We start from the raw sequence: 13,487 nt of genomic DNA on the forward strand, positions 1-13,487 counted from the left end.
CTGTGACGTTTTACATGCTTTAGAATAGTCCGATATTAATCAGAATTTGGTCCTATTCCAACAACTACATCTGCATCATGTTAATGCATTATGGGTCCAATACAAGTTAAGCCCAGTTAACCCCTTTGTGGGATTATGTTGATTACAACAAAACATTTGTGACGTGATTACAGTAAGGCACTTACAGTGAAAATTACTTTAAAAATTATTAATGATGTATATAAAAATTATTAATGATGTATATAAATGTATGATGTAAACATATGTGCTAACATAATTTTAGTGTAATCCAATCATGTGATTTATCACATTTATAAAGTTTACTTCTTGTGGCTATACTTTTGAAACCATGTATTTTAATGTTTATGAACTGGACCCATTCACTTTTACTGTAAGCGTGTTACCGTAACTGTGGTTTTTGTCTTTTTGTTTTATATAAGAGGAACGAGTTCACATTATTTCTGTTATAATCAAGATTATGCCACAAATGCTGCTGATTGAGCTTATCTTGTATTGACCCCAAAACTTTTCTTTTAAAACTACATTCTTGTTTCTAGAAATCAGAATAAGTCCACTGGCATTTGCTTTTATTTATTATTATTTGTCATGTATTCAGAAAATATCCACTTAAATGAAATTCCATTATCGTTTATATCTTTGCATATCCAAATAAACACAATTCTAGACAATACTTGATATAAGCAGTCAAACAACAGCAAAATCACCACAGCTAATCAGCATGTACAAACCTCTTTTTTTGGAAGGCTAAACCAAAATTTAGACCTTAATTTAAAAAGTTGTGTGCATGTAATTTGATATTGTCATGGTGAAGAATATGTATGGATTAGCCATCTCAATTTGATCCAAATCTGGTCACTGTTTTTAAACTGGATAATGTTTATAGACCGATGAATGCTTTTCTGTAAATATCTAAACGAAGACCCTCAGGTCAGGGCACCATATTGAAGAAACTGTAGCCTAGTTTCATATGGTTATAAATACATGACATGTCACATGACGCACATACCACAAGCTCATTTTCATTGCTCGTTGAAACTGCAAGACGTCTGTCTCCCCAAGTGTTCAAATATGTCCTCGATTTGGACATTAACAAACAGTTCTTGTGTTGAACAAAAGTCGGGCAATGCTAGAATAAGCTTTTGAATGAAACTGATCCAGATAATTGAGGAGGATTGAGGGAATAAATCAATGCCACGTTCACATCAAATCATACCAGTTGTTCCCAGCAGTTCAAGTAAAACGGTCACAAAGGATTTGTTTGAAAAGGTCTATAGATTCTCAAATTAAAAGAAATGCTTGTGCAATGTAATTTAACACTGATGACAGGCCTGCTGACAAAGTACAAGAGCATGAATGGACTACTTGTCAGATAGCATTCATTTTGAAAAGGATTAATTCCTAAAACTGCTCTTCTAACTTTTAAGCAGTAGCGGTCATCTCTTTGGTTCTTAGTCAAAGTTGTTCAACCTACAATTTAAAATGCAAAACGAAGTCTCTTTTTGTGGTACACTCAATAAATCTACTGATTGTTTTCATGGAAGACTTCGTAAGACAAACATTTGTTTGACAGCACAAATAATTTATCGGTCAAATCTCAACACTTGCACGCGACAAATTACATTTCAACTGAATGTTACTTTAAGTAGTTTATAAATGCCATGAAAACTTACACAAGGCATTGAAAAACAGCTAAAAATAAAAACATAACCTTCAAGCCAAAAAAAAAAAAGTTCACTACGCTTGTGTCCAGTATGCTGCCAACTTACAGCAATCTCTGAAGATTTTGAGAAATCAGAATACATGAATGCTTGAGTTTGAACAGATAAATGTCACTTAAACACAAATGGCACGTTCTTTGCACTTCCTACATGAACAGGCACAAACTGGGAACACTGTATCACTATAGGGATTCTTAAATTTGTTCAAATCTCTCTACAGCCCTGAGTTTGCATGAACGCATCCAAAGAAAGCAAAAGCATGTTAAATATACCTTCATTACAATTAACTAGTTCTAAATAAAAATAATAAATATGCAGGTTGGGTGCAGGGTTTTTAATGTTGGATGCCACTCGAACTGGGTTGATCTCACGTAAACGTAATATTTCACTCCAAACAGAAATACTATTTAGCATAAAGACAATGAAGCCTATTTTAAAGACCTAGTAATTTTCGTGATTTTCACGACAACTAAACGCAATCAAACCCCCCTCCACCAACTGTCAATAGTCTACTGAAATCCGAAATAATTCATGTGAAAAACAAACATATATTTAAATTGTAAAGTATCTTTCTTACAACTCTAAAGTACGAATGAGCTAAATAGTCATGAAAACACTGTCACGATACAAAATAAATCTTAACAGTTCTAAATATAGGCTTTGTTTTTTGATTTTGTGAAATATGATATTTCTTTGAGATTCGCCCAACTGTATAGAGGAGGCAATCCATGTTCATACTATTTACAGTTATGTGTACAGTCACAAGAGTTTCACTTGAATATTATTAATCAGTGCAGTGTGAGTCACGTAGGTCATTGTGAGCATATTGATGAAAACCTACAAGCATTTTGAATTCCTTCTATTCCCTATTTATGTCAAGATCGTTTTTAAAGTTTCAGCAATAATTTCACCAAATTTGGCCCCAACAAACCCACAGCAGGACAGGAGGAGTAATAGGATGTAACTATAATGAAATGGTGCATATAAACACATTTTTGCAATATCCTCTAAATATTACACCCGTCTCTCAACTTTCAAATCTGACAAGTCAGAGCTACAATAATATGATAAATAGTCATTCACAGTCAAAAAAATGGTGGTTACATAGAGAAGGCTTTGGACAAATCTATCTTTAGTCTCACATTTTAAGATGTAACACTTCAGATGTTTTGTAAATATTGTCTGGAGGAACATGGGATGTATTGTCCCATTCCAATGTAATGAAAACCAGAGATCTTATAGAATAACCGTCTTAAGAGTTGGCTGCGAGATAGTTATGGAGTTCCAGATTCAGATGAGTCCAAGTGAACATGCACACATCCACACACAGATGCACCTATTAAAGCAGCTTGATGGTGAACCTCACGTTTGGTGGACCTCGTGAAACATGAGCTCTCGGGGTATTCTCGTCTCGGGCCCGTACAGTTTGCATGCTCTTCGCTCAAACGCGGCCACCATCTGTTTCACCACTTCGTCGAAAAACACAGTCGCTAACTGTGAATGTATCAATGAACGGAATTCGAACGAGACCTTTGGAAGCAGCCAAAGGCATCCAGGATGGAAGATAAGAGAAAGTGATAGATGAAAAAAAAAAAAGATATTACATACATGACAAATTTACTTAAATTACAGGAAATAACCCTTTGCTAAGCCTAAAACGTTGCTGACCAATCCTACCTTAGTAACTGTTGCCCACTTGTGTATTGTTTGACAAGCTTTTGCTCTTGGCAATGTCTAAGGCCACATCCACACTAATCATTATTAGTGTTGACATGGGCTTGTGAAGTCTTTTGTGCAAGGATAGTTTAAGTTTAAAAATGGAACGCCTTGGAATAACATTGGCAACAGTAACCAAAAGCAGGGTCAATTGGAAACAAAATTTTGTACACTGTACTTACAGAGAAGTCTACTGTGCATGTGCGAGGGTAACCAGGAATTCCAGGACTAAATCGCCATATTGTTTCTAAGTGATTGAAGAGTTTACCATCCGAACACACCGCCTGATGTGGAACAGCAAAAACAAGGGTACAATTCATTTAGATTTATCCGTCAAGAACAGAAGTGTCAGGGCACAAATGGTGCAAACTTATGTTAGAGGTATATTGAAGACATTCAGGTAGTAAAGGACAAAGGAAAACTTACTTTGACGAGATGGGGACGGACATGGCTTATCATAGAAGTGTATCGTTCAACAACAGGAGAGAAGCCCACTTCCAAATGCGCTTTGGCGTGACCGGCCCTCTTCATGATGGTTTGTGACTTTTTGCACCATGGTACAAAGTGTTTGTAGTCATCCACATTGGCAACTACATCATACATTTCTTGCATTGAGTACCTTAAACCAGAGGACAGGTAAATCTTTGAAATTTCAGAATTAAGCTGCATCGCATATGTGCAGCGTTAGGGGCCATTCACACCGAATGTGTGTGTGTTTAGCGCATGGACACTAAAACACAATCGTTCATTGGTGTGAATGATCCCTTAAGTTGAAAGTTGAAGTTGAGTACAAACAGACAGTATATACAAACATTCTCTCAAATTAACTATAAATACACACATGGGATATATACAGATAAGAGTTGTCATTCAGGGTTGCAACGAGGTAGATAATATAATGCGCATAAAATAGATGGTACACTGGCGGCCAAATGTTTGGAATAATGTACAGATTTTGCTCTTATGGAAAGAAATTGGTACTTTTATTCACAAAGTGGCATTCAACTGATCACAATGTATAGTCAGGACATTAATAACGTTACAAATTACTATTAAAATTTAATAAAAATGTTCAGAACTTCTTAAACTACTTCAAAGAATTCTCATCAAAAAATCCTCCATTTGCAGCAATGACAGCTTTGCAGATCCTTGGCATTCTAGCTGTCAGTTTGTCCAGATACTCAGGTGACATTTCACCCAACACTTCCTGTAGCACTTGCCATAGATGTGGCTGTCTTGTCGGACACTTCTCACACACCTTACAGTCTAGCTCAGGGGTCCCCAAACTACGGCCCGCGGGCCGAATACGGCCCGCCCCCACATTTGGACCGGCCCTCTGAACAATGCCATGCAGAGAAATATTTTTACAATTTAATTTTAAATATGTTTTAATCATATCATATTTGTATTTGATAATACATATTGGCTTTCAAAATAAAATTTCCCTTAGTTATAATTATTAAAGTAGCCAAATTATTTGTTAGATTCACCCGGATTAACGTTTCATCGTGATCGAGCGGGTGCACGCGATCCAGCAAGAAAATTGCTTTACCACACAGAAGTCCGATGGTTAAGCCGGGCAGAGTTTTGAGGCGTTTTACGAGCTGCTACCCGAAATCAATGTTTTTCTTCTGACAAAGGGCAAAACTGTCCCAGAACTGATCGACACAAAATGGAAATGGGACCTCGCTTTTTAACAGATGTGACAGAAATGTTGAATGGCCTCAACGTGCAGCTCCAAGGCAAGGGGAAACTAATATGTGACATGTATTCCCACAAAGCATTTGAGGTGAAACTAGCACTGCTTGTGGGACAAGTGCAAAAGCAAGACTTCACCCATCTCCCTGTTACCCAAAGCCTCTCAGCTGAGAAACCAGTGGTCCCATTCCCAGCTGAAAAGTCAGTGGAAGCGCTGGAAATGCTGAAGGCGGAGTTTGATGTGCGATTCCGTGAGCTGTATGTCCACGCTAAAGAAATCCGCCTTTTTCAGAACCCTTTTGCTGCTGACATTGACGAAGCCCTGCCTTCTTATCAGTTTGAGTTGGCTGAGTTACAGAACTGTGATGTTCTGAAAGACGCGTTTAAGCCCAACAGTCTCATTGAATAATATACTGCCCTCCCTAACGAGACCTACCCAAACATCAGAAGGAATGCAATGAAGATTTACACACTTTTTGGCAGCACGTATATCTGTGAGCAAACCATTTCACGCATGAAACTGATGAAAAATCCGATGAGATCAAGACTCACTGATGAACATTTGCATCAGTCTTTGAGACTGGCTGTGACTGGAATGGAACCTGACATTGGACTTCTCACCAGGCAGAAACAAGCCCATAGTTCACACTGATTAGCCTAATACGCATGAGTAAGTAAATAATTTGATTTCAATAGCAATGAATATGAAAAAATGTCATTACGATAGTAATAATGCTCTTTTAATAGGCTATATATCACTTGATGGTGCATAAATAATAAATTAATCTAGCATTAGGAGGCATAATACTGTAAATCCATTTAAAATCATAATAAAATCTCCACAATAAATCACTCCGGCCCATGCCATTTTCTGTTAGACTACGGCCCTCCATTATAGAAAGGAAAAATGATGTGGCCCTCATAGAAAAAAGTTTGGGGACCCCTGGTCTAGCTGATCCCACAAAAACTAAATTGGGAAAAGATCCATAACACTCTTTTCCAATTATCTGTTGTCCAATGTCTGTGTTTCTTTGCCCACTCTAACCTTTTTCTTTTTGTTTTTATTTTTCAAAAGTGGCTTTGTCTTTGCAATTCTTCCCATAAGGCTTCCTGAGTCTTCTCTTTACTGTTGTACATGAAACTGGTGTTGAGCGGGTAGAATTCAATGAAGCTGTCAGCTGAGGACATGCGAGGCGTCTATTTCTCAAACTAGAGACTCTGATGTACTTATCCTCTTATTTAATTGTACATCTGGTCTTCCACATCTCTTTCTGTCCTTGTTAGAGCCAGTTGTCCTTTGTCTTTGAGGACTGTAGTGAACACCTTTGTATGAAATTTTCAGTTTTTTGGCAATTTCAAGCATTGAATAAACTTCATTCCTCAAAACAATGATTGACTGATGAGTTTCTAGAGAACATTTTTCAATGTTGGCATTTTTGACCTAATATTGACCTTATGTCATGCCAGTCTATTGCATACTGTGGCAACTCAAAAACAAACACAAAGACAATGATAAGCTTCTTTTAATGAATCAAATAGCTTTCAACTGTGTTTGTTATAATGGCAATTGATTTTCTAGTACCAAATTAGTAATTTAGCATGATTACTCAAGGATAAAGTGTTGGAGGGATGGCTGCTGGAAATGGGGTCTGTCTAGATTTGATCAAAAATTACTTTATTAATATAGTGATAGTGCTATTTTTTACATCAGTAATGTCCTGACTGTACTTTGTGATCAGTTGAATGCTACTTTGGTGAATTAAAGTACCAATTTCCTTCCAAAACAGCAAATTCTGTACATTATTCCAAACTTTAGGCTGCCGGTGTACATCCTGAGCTAAATCTCTTGAGCCATATATCCAGTTCATATATAGTTCATATTGACATTGATCTGTATATGTAAGGCATTTATTTAGTAAAATCACTACACAAGGCCGCTATTTTTGCCTGTAAAGTATTTCGCATTATGTTTTCTTACTATTTAATTGTTGTGACTGATCCGAACATAAGGTGGTTGAATAATAATAGGTGAACAGATAAAAGATACATGTAACATGCTTGTTGCTGTATTATCACGGGTATTATTTCATCTCCCATGAAGAAAGAAGAGGAGGTTATTGTTTGGAATCAGATCCTGGGGGCATTTGTAATCTTAAACTGCCCTACAATTAGGCAGGGAAGGGCACAACTGAACTGAACTTACCCTAGTATTCTCCTCTCTGAATACTCTTTTCTCTTATTGGTAAAGCTGATGAAAGATCTTGTGTGATGAGAGGGAGTCAAATCTACTTCAGAGAGACAAAGAACGCGAGGAGAGCGAGTCATCAAGATCCCACAGGAGGACAAGTGTCTGACAGAGGACAAATGACATAAAAGTACACTCCTTTCAAATACAAAATACTTTTAGCAGAGATGTTCAGAAAATCATTGATTTTACAAAAGTAAATCTCCAATAGAAATGAATAGTCTACACCATTACAAAAAAAGTACTATGGTGTTACCAAGGTATGATTAAGACAATAATGTGCCATGGAATTTGCATTATTCTCAAAGGTGTTTTGTTAGTGTAAGTACTTCATTGAACACGGTAGAAGAAACTAGACATCTACACATAAGCCATGCTGGCCTCGTGATTTATGTGATTTACATTTATTTGGTATTGCTGATGTCAATTTAAAGGAATATTCCACATTCAATACAAGTTAAGCTCAATCAACAGCATTAGTGGCATAATGTTGATTACCACAAAAAATGATTTCGACCCATCCTTCCTTTTCTTAAAAAAGAAAGAAAGAAGAAAAAAAAAAGCACAAATTGAAGTTAGAGTGAGGTACTTACAATGGAAGTGAAAGGGGCATATTTTTGGAGGGTTTGAATACAGAAATGTTAAGCTTATAATTTTATGAATGCACTTAAGTTTTAACAATAATTATTGTATTATTTTAGCTGTAGAGTTATTTAAATAATTTTTTTTACAACTATTTTAGGGTTTACAGCATTACATTGCCAAGGCCACCAATTTAAGATTGGTTAACTTTACACAGAAAAGGTTAGCAAGCGATTTTATCAAAATAAAATCATTTTACCATGTATACTGTTTACGACTTGTGGCTATAATTTTAAAACAGTATTTTAACATTAATTAAAAAATAAATTTTTAATTTTAACTGTTACGGATTCACTTCCATTGTAAGTGCCTCAATGTAATCCAGAGTTTTGCTTCTTTTAACGAAAAGGAGAGACTAGTCGAAATAAATTGTTGTGGTAATCAACATTGAGCCACAAATACTGTTTATTAAGTTTAACTTGAATTAAACAAAATTAAATATTCCTTTAAGCACTTTAAGAGTGACACAATGGCTTCCAGTTGCCGCCAAAATACCATAGTTACTACAGTTACTGTTATTATTGTAAAATCTTAATAAATTACAACAGCTCAAACCAGCTTTCTGATTCATTGTTATTTTGATTATTCATGTATTATTTGATAGGCTATTGATTTTACAGTGTTTTCGTTAATAACTTAATCAACTATGGTGGTAGTTTCATCAAAATAACAAAGTTACTATTACTAAAGTAATATTACAATAAAACAGTGGAAATTTGACAACTATAAAAAACAACAATAAAATTACAAAAATAATCTGAATGCTTTTTACATTATTTAATTGGACATTCCACTTAAATATAGGATTTTTTATGTAACAACTGCAGTAATTATTGTATTTTGACAGAAAATAGTTTGTCAAAATACCATAGTTACTATTACTAAAATAATTATTGCAATAAAACAATGGACATTTGACTGCTATAAAAACAAATAAAATGCTTATATTAGTATAATAAATACATTTATGATTTTACATTAGTAACTGCTATAACTGTAGTATAGTACAATTGAAGTCAGAGGTTTACATACACCTTAGCCAAATACATTTAAACTCAGTTTTTCACAATTTCTTGACATTTAATCGTAGAAAACATTCACCGTCTTAGGTCAGTTAGGATCACTACTTTATTTTAAGAATGTGAAATGTCAGAATAATAGTGAGAGAATTAATTATTTCAGTTTTATTTCTTTCATCACATTCCCAGTGGGTCAGAAGTTTACATACACTTGGTTTGTATTTGGTAGCATTGCCTTTAAATTGTTTAACTTGGGTCAAATGTTTTGGTTAGCTTTCCACAAGCTTCTCGCAATAAATCAAGCTGGAAATGTTTTTCCCATCCCTCCAGACCAGAGGTGCCCAAACCTTTTCCTATGAAGGGCCATAAATCAAACTTGATTGAGGGCAATGGGCCAAAAGTAAACGTTGCATACATCAAACTAAAAAAATCATTATTTTAAAATTAAATATTAATACTGCAAAACACAGAAATCTCAAATTAAAATCATCCTATGTCCTACACTTGCACAATGCACATAATTGATATCAATATAATTTTTCTCATTTGTGAGTCACTTTGAATAAGTTTTGAAAAAATGTAAGTGTCTCTTAAAACATGGTGACTGTCTCTGTAAGAACACTGCATCTCCTAACATTTAACTCAAGGTAGTTCTGTGCAGTTTTGTTGAGTTTTGGAAAGTTGATGATACAATGACATAATACTATCAAGTAGGATATTGTTTTGTTTTGTGAAAGATATTTAAGATATTTCTTATCACAGAACTATGCTAAACATGGTCCTGGATTTCACTCTTCACCCTTTTTCCTCCAAACATAATGATGGTCAATACGGCCAAACAGTTAAATTAAGATCTTTGTCCCCATATGCACTTAAAAACTGTAGTCTGGCTTTTTTTATGGTGGTTTTGGAGCAGTGGCTTCTTCCTCGCTGAGTAGTCTTTCAGGTTATGTCGATATAGGACTCATATTACTGTGGATATAGATACTCGTCTGCCTGTTTCCTCCAGCATCTTCACAAGGTCCTTTGCTGTTGTTCTGGGATTGATTTGCACTTTTCACACCAAACTACATTCATATCTAGGAGACAGAATGCATCTTCTTCCTGAGCGGTATGATGGCGGTGTGGTCCCATGGTGTTTATTCTTGCGTACTATTGTTTGTACAGATGAAGCGTGGTACCTTCAGGCATTTGGAAATTGCTCCCAAGGATGAACCAGACTTGAGGAGGTCCACAAAAAACATTTCTGTGTTTGGTTTCTTGGCTGATTTCTTTTGATTTTTCCATGACATCAAGCAAAGAGGCACTGAGTTTAAAGGTAGGCCTTAAAATACATCCACAGGTACACCTCCAATTGACTCAAATTAGCCTATCAGAAGCTAATTGCCTAAAGGCTTGACATCATTTTCTGGAATATTCCAATCTGCTTAAAGGCACAGTTAATTTAGTGTATGCAAACTTCTGACCCACAGGAACTGTGATATAGTTAATTAAATGTGAAACAATCTGTCTGTAAACAATTGTTGGAAAAATTACTCATGCCATGCACAAAGTAGATGTCAAAGTTTGCTCAAATTAAATCTGTGGAGAGATTAAAACAATTAGTTTTATTGACTTCAACCTAAGTGCTGAAATTTCACCACTAAAAAACAAACAAACAAAAAATAAATAAAGCAACAAAAATAATCTGAAAGCTATTAACATTATTTAATTGGACATTATACATAAACTAATAATGTTTACTTGAACAACTGCAGAAGCTATGGTGTTTTGACAGAAAATATGGTAATCAAAATACCATAGATGCTATTAGGGATGTCCCGATACCATTTTGTTTGAGAACGAGAACAAGTATAGATACTTTTTTTTTAACTTGCACCACCGACCCCGATACCTGGTTGTTGTTTTTTTCTGAACTAAATTTTAGTAGTTTACTTCAATTTTATCAATAAAATTGTGTTTACATAAATACATAAATAAGAACTTTAATCAACTGAAAGTATTCAAATTAATTCTCAACATGAAATTGTATTATGTTTTATCAAATTAAGTGATTTATACAGAACCTCACAGCACAATCCTAAATACAACATTGGAGTTATTTTTGTCAAATAAAGTGCTGCATAATGGAGCATCACAGATGTGAGATATTGCTTAAATATATTACAGTTACTACTGATTTATTATTAGTAGCAGTAGTAGTAGTATAACAGCGAATATTACATAACTATACAATAGTGATCTATTTCTGTCAAACTTTTTTCATTTAAAATGACTTTTTGTTTTGGCAGATCTTTTATTTTGAAGTGTTTCTGTGTTGTTAGACCAAGGAGCTCTGATACTTTTTGACATTTTATTGTTTTACTGTCAAGTTTCTATTGTATTGTATTGCAGTATCAACTAATTTAGTAATAGCAACTAGGGATGCACCGATACCGATACCGGCTTCATAATCGGGTCCGATACCACACTCGGGTCCGTCATACCATGTTATAATGGCAGATTCCAATCCAGAAAAGCCGGTCGCTACATGCATCACAGTGATTATTCAACCACAAAAGGCTGATATTTAATTAAATAAATATGTAGTCTGTATATGACTGGTGCTAAAAAGTGAATTAGCGGTCTACCTGCTGTCGTCTGCTACAAACAGATTATGCGATGCTCATTATATTGTTTTCCGTGTATGAGCCAAGGATCTCTTCTATTTATCTCATTAAATCGCAGCTTTTGCTGTTAAATAATCGCACGTGATTTTAATCTGTGCGCTGAATGTTTACGTAATGACATTCGTATGTCAGATGGTATCAGAGCATTTTTACAAGTAAGAGTACATCAGTGTGGTATCGGACCTGATTCTAATACCGGTATCGGTGCATCCCTAGTTGCTATTACTAAATTAGCTGATACTGCAATACAATAGAAACTTGACAGTAACACCATAAAATGTCAAAAAGTATCAGATTTCTTTTTACATTATTTGATTGATGTACATTCCGCATATATTAATGATTTTTACAGTAACAACTGCAGTAACTGTGGTATTTTGACAGAAAATATGGTAGTTTATGTCAAAATAACACAGTTACTAAGCAATTGATATTGCAATAAAACAGTGGAAATTTGACCACTATAAAAATAATTAAAACAACAACTAATCTGAAAGCTTTTTACACTATTTAATTGGACATTCCACATACATTTAATGCAGTAAATATACCATGGTAATAGTAACTAATACTAAATTAATGGTTATTACAATAAAACGGTGGAAACTCCAAATTAAATGACAGTACAATCTGAAAGTTGTTTACATAATTTGATGGACATCCCAAATTAATATATGTATTTACAATAGTAATTGTAACAGCGGCTTTCACTCAATGAAAATGTAAATCACTCAATAAAAAGCCCATTTAAAAGACGTATCCATAATTCAGTGGTTTATCAGTGATTCTGATGTAAATGTGCTCTTTACCTGATGGGCCACTGTTGTATTCTCTCTTTGTTTTTATACGGGCTGCTGGATCGACACGAACCACCCGTCGCTATTTCCAGAAACTCACTGAATGTCCGCACACCCATCGGCATCCGTCGGGCTCCCCCTGACACTGCCATCAAATAATAGAGCCGAATAATCCGAATATAATTTATGTCACTCGACCAAACCGATAAATGACTCGGTGTATCACAATAATGAACATGCGCCGACTGTCATCGCGATTCGAATGAGTCGACTGGTCTTCAACGACCAAATCGCCGTTGTGCTTATCAGTACTTCTAGATGATCTACTAGTGCAACAATGGTCCTTTCTCCAGCGATTTCGTCCAACCCGTTCGAGGTTAAACCGGTGAGGCTGTGATAAGCTGCTACCGGTGTTTAGGACACACTGTTCTGTTCGGGTACAGTTGGGACAGGTGCAGCTGCCGCCAACTGGACCGGAGGAGGACGAACGGTCACAGAAATTTCAAATATTACAATTTAAATAGTAAAATTGCGCATTCTGTCTTAATTATATTCAAAATGATGATGTGTTATGATGTAAATAAATACCCTTGACAGGAATGCACAGACATTAATATTATAAATAACAGTGTTGTTATATCACTCCACATCAGTTGGGAGTGCTATTGAGCGAAGTCCCTTTGTTGAGCCCCCAGCAAAGAAACGTGTCACTGCTTTAAACTTCAAAATAAAAGTCTTTCGCTCCCACGCTGCTCACAATAATCACAAATTATTAATTATAATACAAACGCGTTTAGATTTGCGTGTGGTTTACATAAGTTACCGATTTATACCCGCGCATTTATGAACGTAACAGTGTGATGTTACGTTCATAAATGCTCTAAAAATAAATAAAAAAATAAAAAAATAACCCAGTGTCTTAAATGTGCATGCAATTTTAATTTTACTGTTTAGTTGTTTCC

The 13,487-nt window shown here is 35.2% G+C and overlaps 1 protein-coding gene across 1 annotated transcript; it reads right to left on the reverse strand.

Moving 5' to 3' along the window:
- Nucleotides 1-123: 123 nt before the first annotated feature.
- On the reverse strand, nt 124-12,957 carry LOC127628730 (coenzyme Q-binding protein COQ10 homolog A, mitochondrial-like). The gene is made up of 5 exons (XM_052105568.1): nt 12,538-12,957; nt 7,357-7,503; nt 3,882-4,074; nt 3,638-3,739; nt 124-3,269 (listed from the first exon to the last, which is right to left on the reverse strand). Exons 1-5 carry the CDS (start codon nt 12,675-12,677, stop codon nt 3,102-3,104), a joined length of 750 nt encoding a protein of 249 aa, XP_051961528.1. The 5' UTR covers nt 12,678-12,957; the 3' UTR covers nt 124-3,101.
- Nucleotides 12,958-13,487: the final 530 nt, after the last annotated feature.

Source organism: Xyrauchen texanus, chromosome 35 (assembly GCF_025860055.1).
Source record: "Xyrauchen texanus isolate HMW12.3.18 chromosome 35, RBS_HiC_50CHRs, whole genome shotgun sequence".
NCBI classification, from domain to species: Eukaryota; Metazoa; Chordata; class Actinopteri; order Cypriniformes; family Catostomidae; genus Xyrauchen; species Xyrauchen texanus.

Coding starts and splice junctions, on each gene's coding strand:
- LOC127628730 (XM_052105568.1), bottom strand. CDS start 12,677: ATGGCAGTGTCAGGGGGAGCCCGACGGATGCCGATGGGTGTGCGGACA. Junction 7,504..12,537: donor ATACAACAGTGGCCCATCAG/GTAAAGAGCACA, acceptor GTCCTCTGTCAG/ACACTTGTCCTCCTGTGGGA. Junction 3,740..3,881: donor TCCGTCCCCATCTCGTCAAA/GTAAGTTTTCCT, acceptor GTTCCACATCAG/GCGGTGTGTTCGGATGGTAA.